Below are 14264 nucleotides of genomic sequence, written 5' to 3' on the forward strand. Positions count from 1 at the left end.
ATGCTTGTCTAAGGCTGCATTGAACATTTGATACAATTTGTCTAAGGCAGTGTTGACATCAGCTATAGTGCAGACTGATTGGAAGGGTTTGCAAACTAAATCATTTAAGAACATTTCCCCATCAAACTGTTTAAAGTCCCTGTACTGTATTTCAATTGGTTGACCATTTTTAGATGATTTTGGAACATGTCTATTTATACAGATTGGGTAATGATCACTCAGTGTATACACTGGCACATTAATGTCACTTACGTTTTCAGGTTTATTAGTATAGACATGATCAATGATAGTTGCACTTTTATCTGTTACTCTAGTTGGGGTGTTAATTAATTGAGTAAAGTTGTAAGTTTCAAAGTTACTTATCCATGTTAATGGTGGAGTTTTCATGTAGTCAATGTTAAAATCACCTAATATGATAGTTTCTAAATCTTCCTTTAATAATGCTTTTTGAATTTGCACCTCAAATCTATCAATCCAATCAACTGTGGAACTAGGTGGCCTATAAACTGAACATAAGAGTATTGGCTTTGATTGGGCAAGGGTTATTTCGATCCAGATACTCTCAACCCCAATAGTCTCTAGATCAACACGTCTGTTATAACTAATGGAACTGTCTACATTGAGAAGAACACACCCACCCACCCATGGATTCCCTCTCTTTTCTTTCAAGGTTGAACCTCTATATTTGGAGAGCCAAATCATCAATATCATCAGAAAGAAAGGTTTGGCATAGATCTAGAATATTGACTAATCTAATTTGCTGTAATATTAACTTTATCTCATTCAGTTTCGGGAGGATATGTTGCATATTTAGGTTGATTACTTGCAGACCTCTTTTGAGGAGGCCAAAGACATGACAATTTCAATCAGAGGATTGATTTTCAGACAAGTTAGTATGCAATATATTACTTTTAGACTTGACAGATTTCTTTTCATAGCCTTGATTATTTACATAAACACATGAAGAAGATAACATTCAAGATCCATCTGTTGTACCATGACCACATGTAGTGGACACATGAGAATGTTCAATATGAGACTGATTTACATACCTACAAAAAGACATTGGCATATTAGACACTTGAGGAGCCTCAGAGGGAGAAGTAACTTGAACAGTATCACATAGTTGTTTACATGTTAACAAGTTGCACTTTGTACACAAATCAGATAGTGCCTGAAATCTGTTTATAGAATTATAATTATTACATTGAAAAGTATACACATATTCTAACGCATTTTGTTGCTGGATATGTGTTGCATAGGCCTGCACATCATTGCCTTTTAACTATTGGTATGTGCACAACTTTTGCTTATGTTCTAGTTCGTTACAAAGATGGCAACGAATCTGTTTTCCATGCAGACATCGCTGTGTTACATGACCATGCTCTCCAGTGGGGCCAACAATTCATTGTTAAGTTAACTTTAGACTCAATACAGTTTGTACATGATAACTAATGTTAACTTTAGACTTAATATAGTTTGTACATGATATCTAATGTTAACTTTAGACTCAATACAGTTTGTACATGATAACTAATGTTAACTTTAGACTCAGTATAGTTTGTACATGATAACTAATGTTAACTTTAGACTCAGTATAGTTTGTACATGATAACTAATGTTAACTTTAGACTCAGTATAGTTTGTACATGATATCTAACGTTAACTTTAGACTCAGTACAGTTTGTACATGATAACTAATGTTAACTTTAGACTCAATATAGTTTGTACTTGATAACATGTTAACTTTAGACTCAATACAGTTTGTACATGATAACTAATGTTAACTTTAGACTCAGTATAGTTTGTACATGATAACTAATGTTAACTTTAGACTCAGTATAGTTTGTACATGATAACTAATGTTAACTTTAGACTCAGTATAGTTTGTACATGATATCTAACGTTAACTTTAGACTCAGTACAGTTTGTACATGATAACTAATGTTAACTTTAGACTCAATATAGTTTGTACATGATAACATGTTAACTTTAGACTCAATATAGTTTGTACATGATAACTAATGTTAACTTTAGACTCAATATAGTTTGTACATGATAACTAATGCTAACTTTAGACTCAGTATAGTTTGTACATGATAACTAATGTTAACTTTAGACTCAATATAGTTTGTACATGATAACTAATGTTAACTTTAGACTCAATATAGTTTGTACATGATAACTAATGTTAACTTTAGACTCAACATAGTTTGTACATGATAACTAATGCTAACTTTAGACTCAATACAGTTTGTACATGATAACTAATGCTTTCAAACTACTGAAAAGCCTCATAATGGTGAACTATGTAATCATTGATTACACTATTGTTACTGAAATGTATAGACCTTGCTCTATCAGTACACCATGCAGAAACACACTTTGGTAGACTTTAAGGATGCTGTTATTCGTATGTTAGCTTTGATCAGGTAACTAATTTTAACTGCCTTTAGAGGATTCATATTAGCATAATCACACAGTGGTGTATTTTGTATTATAGATTAATATCCCTATATAATATTTTACCATCTTGTATGAATTGTTATGTATGATTAGTTTATATCGTCACTTGGCTTTTCTCAATGATTACATTATGTAGATCTGTATTTTGTAATTGACCTAAATCCAAAATCACCTTAATGGTCTACATGACTAGTGACAAATATTTTGTAAACTAGATAATACAATGCTAATATTTCTCTATGTTTATGGAATAAATATTCAGATCATTATTGATGGAGGTAAACATGTTTATTTAAATCTGACTCCAGGACATTAGTGTTCAACTTGTAAATTCCTTTACATGTTGATGATTTTGAATGTTGTAGCAAGGAAAGAGACCTAAATCATGACTCAGTCATAATGTATCTTATTTTTATATCAATTTTATTTACTTGAAAAAGTACCCATTCCTACCATAACACCCAAAGTGAAGTGGAATAAGTCATGTTGTTGTTTTCAGTTTTTAATTTTGCTGGATTTATTTATTTAAATTATTAACTAGAATTACAAAATGCTCTAAAATACATCTATGACTAAATGATAAATTTCAAATTATAATGAATTAATTTCATTCAAAGACATTGTGGATTGTATTACTGTAATACATCTAAAGACTGTTTATACATCACCATATTTTAGACCATTGGCACATGAGCACATTCAAAATATCAACACATTCTATACTGGAATTTATTTGGAACACCACTGGAATTTTATCGGAACTTCATACATTAGGACTTGTTATAAAACTTTTAGGGCTATTTGGGATTTAATTCACAATAATGTAAGTAATTTTTAAATTTTTACTTTGTATTCTAGAAAAAATATTTTGTTCAATTTTATAAAACTTGTTGTTTTCTGTTACTTAGTTTAAGACCATCGAGTCATAGCACAATAAATATAGTATCCTCTGTGTTCTGTATGGTGATAAATACAGATAACATCATGGTAGTGAATACAGATAACATCATGGTGATGAATACAGATAACATATGTGGTCTTTATGTGATGATGAATACAGATAACATCATCTGTGTTCTGTGTGGTGATACATACCGATAACATCATCTGTGTTCTGTGTGGTGATGAATACAGATAACATCATCTGTGTTCTGTGTGGTGATACATACTGATAACATCATCTGTGTTCTGTGTGGTGATGCATACAGATAACATCATCTACGTTCTGTATGGTGATACATACCGATAATGTCATCTATGTTATAATGACCTTTCTATTTTTGTTTCCATGGGTGTACCTATATTTGTATCACATGACCATCTGCCATTAAGATACTGATTCACCTCTGTGGTTTGCTTGAGAGACGATTATTATTATCTACGTGTTGATTCTGAATACCAGCGATTCTCTCAAGCTGTCTTGTCATCAGAAAAGCTTATGTGGGTAGATAAGTGATGTTTTATATTAAAACGAATAAAAGTAATTCCAAATTACAAACGATTAGCATGATCAGAAAGTTAATAAAATATAATCCCTAGGCAATGCGTATTAAGTCTTCTTCCCAGCTATTCATATTTTAGTGGACCAGATGGAGTCCAGTCCTTAAATTTCATACATGATCAATTGCTTTAGAAAACAATCGAATCACTGAATGATCGTAAGAGATGCTTTTGGATAAAAATTAAAACAAAAATGATGAAACGTTATATTTGCGAATGTGAAATGTCTAATAGTTTTGACACATGCTCCAGATAATACAATCATCAGTCAGTTATGGTCTCTCAGATAAAGCGCACATAATACCTTAAACCTGAGAATGGTGCAGTTTTAGCTGACCTGACAAGAGAACACTTTAAAGTATTTTGAAGTGCCCCCCCCCCATTGAATTACTGCCCTACTAACATCTTGGTGCAGTGAGTGGGAGATAGGAGATAGTGATTTAGATACCTGACTGTAGGACTCGAGGTCAGAGGACAAAAAGTCACAATTCTAATTTTTACAGTTATGAAACAAGTGTAGGGTAAAAGGTCAGAGATTAGAATGTCACAGTTATATTTATTGAAAAATAGAAGGTCAACAAGCCACATTATGACCTATGTAAGTTTTGAAGGCTTCTTACTGAACAAGTTAGGACCATGATTTATTGGTCCTGTTAAATCTATAGTACTCATACAATAAAACCTTTGTACCTGTTAAATTCTTGTCCAAAACCGCCCCTTCCTGTGTACAATATAATTTGATGACGAGAGACAAGATATTTGCTTCTGTCATTCATATCCTGTAACCTTGTTTACTAAGTAATTAAAGAAACAAACCATGCTGCCAATTGAAAAATTCTTATTAACATCATCCCTTCCTGTAAAACACACCTTCTCTAAGAAGCCAACCAAAACTATCAATTGTTAAATTATTGTCAAAACCACTGCATTGTGTCATACTTCATTATTTAATTGTTATTTTAGTGTGTAATATTTGTATCAATTATAATATTGAGTGCATAACAGTACATATGTGTAATTATGATCACTGAGGAAAAAGTGAATGGAAGAAAGAATGAAGCAGATAAAAGTACATTTTTTATAGTGCAGATATTACATGTAGATAAATCCAGTAAACACATGGGATAAAACAATGTTATATTTTATTGATTTATCCATCACAGTTCATGTTATTTGTTTTGAGATATCATATTAGCAGTATCACACTATAAATATTTAAATTAATTTATTCCTTTTAGATGCACATAGCAAAACGTGAAATTCTTTATAGCACTAAGTTATTACAATTACCAAATCTCCAGAGTGGTGGTCTCTCAATAGAGGACAAAGTGTAATACATTAATTTGATAAATTTGGTCTCTCAATAGAGGACAAAGGGTAATACATTAATTTGATAAATTTGGTCTCTCAATAGAGGACAAAGAGTAATACATTAATTTGATTAAGTTGTGCATTATGAATCTGCTTTTAAATTACACACAGACCGTATTGGTTGTATTAGTTACATGAGATGAATTCTTAAGTAATTTGAAAGAAGTGTGTATGGTTAACTGATGTATTATCATAACTAGTTAAAAGTACAAAGTTTGCATGCTCTGTAACCAGGCTTTGTCAGCACCTTAATGACCGATGCTATTGTTGACAACTGTTGACTAGGAGGAGATAACTATGTAAGCACCATTTACAGGAAAGATCTATATGGTGATGAATACAGCTGATAACATCATCCATGTTCTATATGGTGAAACATACAGATAATATCTGTGTTCTATATGGTAATGAATACAGATAATGCCATCTGTGTTCTATATGGTGATGAATACAGATAATGCCATCTGTGTTCTATATGGTGATAAATACAAATAACATTATCTGTGTTTGTATGGTGATACATACAGATAGCATCATCTGTGTTCTATATGGTAATAAATACAGATGATGTCATCTGTGTTCTATATGGTAATGAATACAGATAATGCCATCTGTGTTCTATATGGGGATAAATACAGATAACATCATCTGTTTTGTATGGTGATACATACAGATAATATCAATTATGTTCTATATTGTGAACAGTATAGATATCATGAAATGTGTTCTCTGTAATGGTATAAACTCAACAACTTAAATATTTTCCGTAACCAATTTGATTAAATCAATATCACTGAAATAAGAGATTTGAAGAACAACAGCATGAGATTATTTCTGTTGACCTTTCCATTTACCAACCATAATACAGGTTTCATATTTACAAAAGTGGAAAATAACATAATTTATATATCATTCTAACAACAACACAGTCAAACACGAAATTCATATGTATTCTTATAGGTTACACAATCTAAGTGGACTGGAAGGTCAGCTGACCATGGTCAGTGCCTATCACAGCTACTTATTAAAGTTGGATCTTCATTTTAATCATGTGATCTTCTGGACAAGACTTGTTGTAGACAGTTACTGTTGTTTGAATAATTTGTGTTAAAATCTGAATTGCATGTCGTATAAACAGTAAACTATGATTGAACACGTTTTTTCAGATACAGTGGAGAACCATAGTCTTTACGCCCTTTTACTACAAGCCATAAAAGAAGAGCTCCTGAAAACCAGTGATCATCATTCAGGAAATAATAGCTTTGTGAGTGCATGAATTATTGAGATAACAGTTAACCAGTCATGTAAACATACACTTTTGTATTTTCTTTTATTTACATGGTATTTTTAAGAATTCTGAATGGTTCTAAAAAAATCTGTAGATTCTGAATTAGATTGCTGAAATGCCCACCATTAACTATATACTACATGTGGTGAGAGATCTGTGAAGGTAATCTCTACACATGCCCACCATTAACTATATACTAGTACATGTGGTGAGAGATCTGTGAAGTTAATCTCTACACATGCCCACCATTAACTATATACTAGTACATGTGGTGAGAGATCTTTTGTAACTAAGGAAACATCACACTTTAGTGACCATGCTTCTCAACAGAATTTGAAATTACAGTAGGAACTCACCTGTGTATTCATTACATGCATATGCTAGATTGTGTGTATATATAAGTGTGTTGTTAGGTATATTTAATTTAATTGTTTGTTTATTAGATTTTTTTTATATATTCCATTACATGATATTCTAATGTAACATTGTTTACTGGATTTGACATTGTCCAGAATAGAAACATTGTTACTGATTGATGATTAACCGCTCCAGTGGCCTAGTGGTTATTGTGTCCACCTCAGATGCGAGAGGTTATGGGTTTGATCCCTGGCCCAGTCATACCAAAGACTTACAAAAATGGTACTAACAGCTGCCTTGCTTGGTGCTCAGCATTAGGAGGTTAGTGCTAGGACTGGGTGGCAGGATAATGTGACTGGGTGGGACATCATGCTACATGTCTGCGGCATGATGCCCCAGTGCTAGACATCACAATAAACTGCCACACTGCAGACATCATAGCTATATGACTGAAACATTGTTAAAGCTACGTTAAAAATCCAAGTCACACACACACTAGTTGATGACCTTGACCTAAAATCGATGACAGTTTTGGTAATCAGCTTTTTTTAATTAAAAAAAGTTTCTCAGAGTAAGAATCAGTAAGTTGAGTCATGGTCATACCTGGACTGTGTGTAATTAAGCATGTGTCAATTGGTAAACAAACTTCTATTTTTTCCAGGAGTATGAACTTTGGACACCCATCCAAGAATCTGTTTAGCATCTTAATTAGGAAATACTTATTGATTCTTACTCTAAGAAAGATAATAAAATTTTAAAAAAGTTGTTTACCAAAACTCACTGATTCTGGAACAAGGTCATCATCTTGTTACAATGTTTCAGTTCTGGATAATGTCAAATCCAGTAAACAATGTTACATTAAAATAGCATGTAATGGAATAAAAAATAATTAAATCTAATAAACAAACAATTAAATTAAATATGCACAACAGTGTGACATTGATGAAAATGGCACATTAAGGAACATTTAATTTTGCTATCAAGACAGCTATTAATTTTTACATAAATACTTTTTCAAGATATGTTCTTCAACTGATTATTTTTTATATAGCAGTAACAAAGGAATATCATTCATGTAATACTACTCCAGTAACACTGGACAACTTTTAATGTGCTGATAATATTTACTACATGACAGATTCCATGGCAATTGAATTCAATAGGGAATGAATTGGAGAGAGTATAGTATTATATAATTTCTGTAACCAATTCTGGTTTTAATTATGTTTTAATTTTCTGATGAAAACTGCCTTTGTCAAGAGTGAGAATAAAATAAAGAGAACCTTATCCAGACATTGATTCTAAGTGTCCAGAACTTCAGCATCCAGCATCATACTTTCCTTGGTGTTCATTGAAGCTGAGTAACAAAATGGGAGGTGGTCCATCATCCTCAGAGATGACGAATGTTGCCATTATTGCCTGGATCTTACACACACTAACCAACAGTACATAGTAAATAGACCAGAGAGAATAACAGCTCTAGTTAGTAGAGAACTCTTCAGTCTGAATGCACAGATAGCAGCCCCAAGTGAAACTTGTTTAACTGTGGAAAGAAAACTCAGCAATGTAGGAGCCAACTACAATGTCTTCTGGAGTGGCCGAAGCAGATAAGAGCAATATGAAGCTGGTGTTGGGTTTGCAATCAAATTACAGATAGTTAGCAATTACACACCCTCCAATCAGTTGCGAATGGCAGATTATTGCAAACGAGACACCAACAGTCTGGAAAAAGGTATGCAACTATCATTTGTCAGCACCAATACACCCACAATGGCCAACACATAAAATCAAGAACAAATTTTATGAAGACCTGCAATCTTGTATTGCAGAATTACCGAAGGCACACTTTTGTCATCCTTGGTGTCACCTATGCTAGACATAACCAGATATCATCGGCAAAGAGAGCTTTTTTAAATGCAAATATGACGGACTTCTCTAACTAGTAAATGCACTAAACACAACCACCTATCATCAACATAGTCTTCCATCTGCCAAATGATAACAAGACATCTTGGATGCACCCATGCTCCAAACACTGGTATCTTTTCAACTAAGTAGAAGAGACAGACAGGATGTATGAGTGACGAATGCAGTGAGAAGGGCAGAATGTTTGACTTGCCACAAGTATTCAAGCTCAATATGGAGCAAATTATATACTAAACCGGAGACTCGCACAGAAACTTGCAGAACTGTGCATTTACATGTATTGGATTCAGGAAGAATATTTACTACATTATATCGAAGTCAGTGATTCAGAACTGTGTCAAGATTGTTAGATTCCAATAAAAGGAAGATCTGTTACAAACATTTAGAATTTTCTCTTGTAGAATGTAACATTTTTCTTTTTACAGATTCGACAGAATTCCAAGCTTAAATGTCTGCCACCTCATACCGAAGACAAAACCATAAAAGTGTGCATAGTGGCTCATGGCCAATCCCAAACAGATCAAGAAACCAAATGGGAGTTACATGACTTGCTAACTAAAGAGGGTTTTGAAGTGATTGAATACCTTGAAGCAGAACAGCCAGAGATTACATCATTTTCAAAGTGTCTTGATATTGTTCAATGGGTTGTGTTCTTATTTTCCAAAGACACTTTAAAGATTGATAACCTCCATAGATACTTATTTAAAATGACTTTACATGACAATGTGGAAAAAAATAAACTCCATGTAATTCCAGTGCTTATTAATGTACCATATGACATGATTCCAGAGGATCTTGCATGGGTCACATACATTAAGAAAGAGAAACATTATCAAGAAAGACTAATTGGCACTTTAAGGTGTAAGTACTGGTAATGACTTATTGATAAACATTGACACTTAAATCATCTGTTAGATTATCTATTTATTAAAAGTAAATGATTTACTGATCATTTATCAGAACCCTTCATCTGCCCAAATCATAACATGCACCTGTTTTTTTGTAGAACTGCTAATGGTTCAAGAACACCATTGGTATTTAATATTTTCAATATGAAATCTTCAGTGTAAGAAGATTGTTTTATAACTGATCAAGTGCTTATTGAAAAGCTACTAGCTCTGGGCTTGTATATGAAATATGTTCCTGAAGCACTGCTTATAAGTGTCCATCTATCTATATTTCATATATGGATTGTAAATTGTATTTAATACAGAGTATACAGCGAACAGGCCAATGATTGATTGATTATTCAACATTTGCTGCCTGCACCTTTTAATTCTTGAGTACAGTATACTAGCCACTAAACTAATTGCACTCCCTGAGGATAAAGCTATGACAGAACAAAACAGGGCTGTTATGACTTGTTTTCCTGGTTTTATTAATAATACATTGTTTAAAGGTCATTTTGTATCTCTAAATTCAATTTGTTTTTTATGTTGCTGCTAGAGATACAACATTTGTGTATCATTAAATCAATGTATAACTTGCACCAAAATGGGGTCAATGTGACACATTATTTTATCAAGTAATACTTAAAAATACAAAATGAGGCCACAAAGTTGAGATTTTTTGCAATATCTTGATCCATAACAACTCTAAAGTGAAAAGTCCCATCTTTCAAAAGCTTGTCACTGCCAAGCATTCTTCATGTTGTACAGAATCTACATAATTTGTGATCACACTTTTTAGTATTGATCTCTTATTTTCAGGTGAGGACGTATCTGTTGATTGTATAGTGCCTGCAATGGATGTGACAACTGGGCTTGCTTGGGCATTTGTGTTGAATTATTTAGTCATGAAGGTACCAGGTTAGTATGCAAGTTACTGAACAACCTCTCATATGCATACTCTGAAACTTGGGATAAATTGTCCATGTAACAACCTCTCATATGCATACTCTGAAACTAGGGATAAATTGTTCATGTAACAAAACTAGGGATAAATTGTCCATGTAACAACCTCTCATACGCATACTCTGAAATTAGGGATAAATTGTCCATGTGACAACCTCTCATATGCATACACTGAAACTAGGGATAAATTGTCCATGTAACAACCTCTCATATGCATACTCTGAAACTAGGGATAAATTGTCCATGTAAGAAAGGTGGCTATTAAGGATATGTGACATGGATGGATATGAGAGGTTGTTAAGATGATGATCCAGAGTGTCTCAAAGGAAATGGGTCATGATGAGGGTATCTGTGTATTCCTTGCCTACTAACCACATGCCAGTTATCTATGTATTCCTTGCCCACTAACCACATGCCAGTTATCTGTGTATTCCTTGCCTACTAACCATATGCCAGTTATCTATGTATTCCTTGCCTACTAACTATATGCCAGTTATCTGTGTATTCCTTGCCTACTAACAGCATGACAGTTATCTGTGTATTCCTTGCCTACTAATCATATGCCAGTTATCTGTGTATTCCTGGCCTACTAACAGCATGACAGTTATCTGTGTATTCCTTGCCTACTAATCATATGCCAGTTATCTCTGTATTCCTTGAATACTAACCACATGCCAGTAATCTATGTATTCCTTGCCTACTAACCATATGCCAGTTATCTGTGTATTCCTTGCCTACTAACCATATGCCCGTTATCTATGTATTCCTTGCCTACTAACAGCATGACAGTTATCTGTGTATTCCTTGCCTACTAATCATATGCCAGTTATCTCTGTATTCCTTGAATACTAACCACATGCCAGTAATCTATGTATTCCTTGCCTACTAACCACATGCCAGTAATCTATGTATTCCTTGCCTACTAACCATATGCCAGTTATCTATGTATTCCTTGCCTACTAACAGCATGACAGTTATCTGTGTATTCCTTGCCTACTAACCATATGCCAGTTATCTCTCTATTCCTTGAATACTAACCACATGCCAGTAATCTATGTATTCCTTGCCTACTAACCATATGCCAGTTATCTATGTATTCCTTGCCTACTAACAGCATGACAGTTATCTGTGTATTCCTTGCCTACTAACCATATGCCAGTTATCTCTGTATTCCTTGAATACTAACCACATGCCAGTAATCTATGTATTCCTTGCCTACTAACCATATGCCAGTTATCTATGTATTCCTTGCCTACTAACCACATGCCTGTTATCCTGGTTGGACCTTATTAGTAAATGCTCTGCTCAAATGTTCTGAGGACTCTGGATTATTTAGCAATGGTATACTTATTTTATCACCTGAGGACTCTGGATTATTTAGCAATGGTATACTTATTTTATCACCTGAGGACTCTGGATTATTTAGCAATGGTATACTTATTTTATCACCTGCTGAAAAACCTATTTCCAACATCTCAAAAAGGGCTGACTCCATTTCAGTTAAACTTGGTGTGACATGCTTTGTTTAAATTGTGACTGGTCTGCTTCATTAGCAACAGTCTATTTTCCTTAACAACCTTATGGGAAAAGTTAATTTCAGCACCTTCTTTACAATGGCTGAGCAACATCAAACTTGGTAGGAAGGTTTGGTGGAATATACTCTATGATATTATGTTTGATGTGACCTCTGACCTATCCAGCAATAGCGTGGCTTCAGCAGCAACCTTATTGTATTTTTGAATGTCTGTAAAGAGTCTGTCAGGTTTTGTCAAACTTGGAAGAAATGTTTGTTATTTTGATTAATGACTTTCATTTAAATCAGCTGAGTGGCAATGATGAAAACATAAGCAAAAAGTTACATTACTACTGAGCCACTGACACGAGCATGTATCAGTCAAAAGTCCTAATTGCATGTATCAGTCAAAAGTCCTAATTGCATGTATCAGTCAAACGTCCTAATTGCATGTTCATAGCCCAAACTGATCACTATGCACTATACACAAGGAAGACAACCCTAACACTAAAGGCAGTCTGACATATGTGTTTAGTTCATTTCATTGGAATTACTCAATGGAAGCACAAATCATCAACTAAGGATATTGACATGCAGTTGAAGATCTGACATTTTCTCCAATGTAGGCGGCTACCCACATGCACCCTATGTTTAAATGATAGTGACACTCACTAAAAAAGTCCGACATCTGATCTGTAGTTTCTCACATGAAAATTCTGCATGCATATTTGACACATAGCTGACATGTATGGACAATCACAAGAACTTGTACATCACAATAATCATAGACAGCCAGTCTTAATTAAACATATTTATATGATAATTTACCTAGAACTACCTATCTACTTCTGGTTACAAATATAAATACAAACTATAATCATGTACATACAACACGTTTGTATCATTTATTGTAGAAAAAGATAAATATGATGCCTAAATTATTATGATGTAACTATCCACCACCTTGATTTCCAAGTTTGTTGTCAGAATGAAGATTGAAGGGACATGACCATTTGGCAGGTTTCTGTTCCTTTGTATTTTATATCTAGTTTAACTTGCACAATATTGGATACTCTGTGTGTGATTTAGATTTTTTATGTAGCTTTAACAATTTTTCAGTCATATTGCTACAATGTCTGCAATGTGGCAGTTTATAGCGATGTCTAGCACTGAGGCATCATGCTTCAGACATGTAGCATGATGTCCCACTCAGTCACATTATCCTGACACCAGGCCGACAAGTCCTAACACTAACCTCTTAATGCTGAGTGAATAGCGAGGCAGCTGTTGGTACCATTTTTTATAAGTCTTTGGTACAACTCAGCCGGATTTCAAACCTGCTACCTCCCGCATCCAAGGCAGATGCTCTAACCACTGGGCCACAGGAGCAGTCTATTGGATACCGTATCAGTAATATGTGACATGAGATCTTAATGCAGCCTGCAAGGATCACAAGTAAAAAACATTTACAATTCTTCAATAATAAACTTTCTAGTTAGCCCACAAAGATTCATCTTTGAATGCATCATTGTTTCAATTATGTTTGTGCACTTTGTCCCAAAAAACATATGGCAATTTTTGGCATTGATGATGCATGCATTTGGTTTTTGGGGAGTTGTAGGATATTAGTCTAAGAGTTGGAATGGTGGAAACATTCACGAAAATAAAGATAAAAATAGTATGGGTATAGCTCAAAGAATTCTAATTCATTTGAATCTATCCATACATTTCCTTTGCAGTATATGTTGAATGGATACATGCACAGTTTGACCACTAAGAATCATCCATTGAAGATTTACCTGCTCATTCCTGATTCATGTGACACAAGTACTTCAATCAATCTTTCTACGGATTCGGATAAATTCAAGTCTTTTAAGACATTTGAAGAAAAAGGGACCCTTGTGGCAGGAACAAACAGGAACTTTGACCTCAGCTTTTATACAGTTGTTCAGGGACCCAAAAAGGCACTGTAAATACTTTTCGCAGATAT

At 33.9% G+C, this 14264-nt stretch overlaps 1 protein-coding gene across 1 annotated transcript in view; it reads left to right on the forward strand.

Annotated features, from left to right (window-relative positions):
• The window catches only part of LOC149800509 (uncharacterized), a 31080-nt gene extending 16833 nt beyond the window's left edge, over positions 1–14247 (forward strand). Inside the window, exons 6-9 of the mRNA XM_089958454.1 lie at positions 6504–6601; positions 9334–9769; positions 10618–10709; positions 14014–14247. Of these exons, the coding sequence (XP_089814580.1) occupies positions 6504–6601; positions 9334–9769; positions 10618–10709; positions 14014–14247 (860 nt within the window). The remainder of the gene's footprint in view (positions 1–6503; positions 6602–9333; positions 9770–10617; positions 10710–14013) is intronic.
• Positions 14248–14264: the final 17 nt, after the last annotated feature.

Source organism: Sinohyriopsis cumingii, chromosome 5, assembly GCF_028554795.1.
Source record: "Sinohyriopsis cumingii isolate HCF-2022 chromosome 5, ASM2855479v2, whole genome shotgun sequence".
NCBI classification, from domain to species: Eukaryota; Metazoa; Mollusca; class Bivalvia; order Unionida; family Unionidae; genus Sinohyriopsis; species Sinohyriopsis cumingii.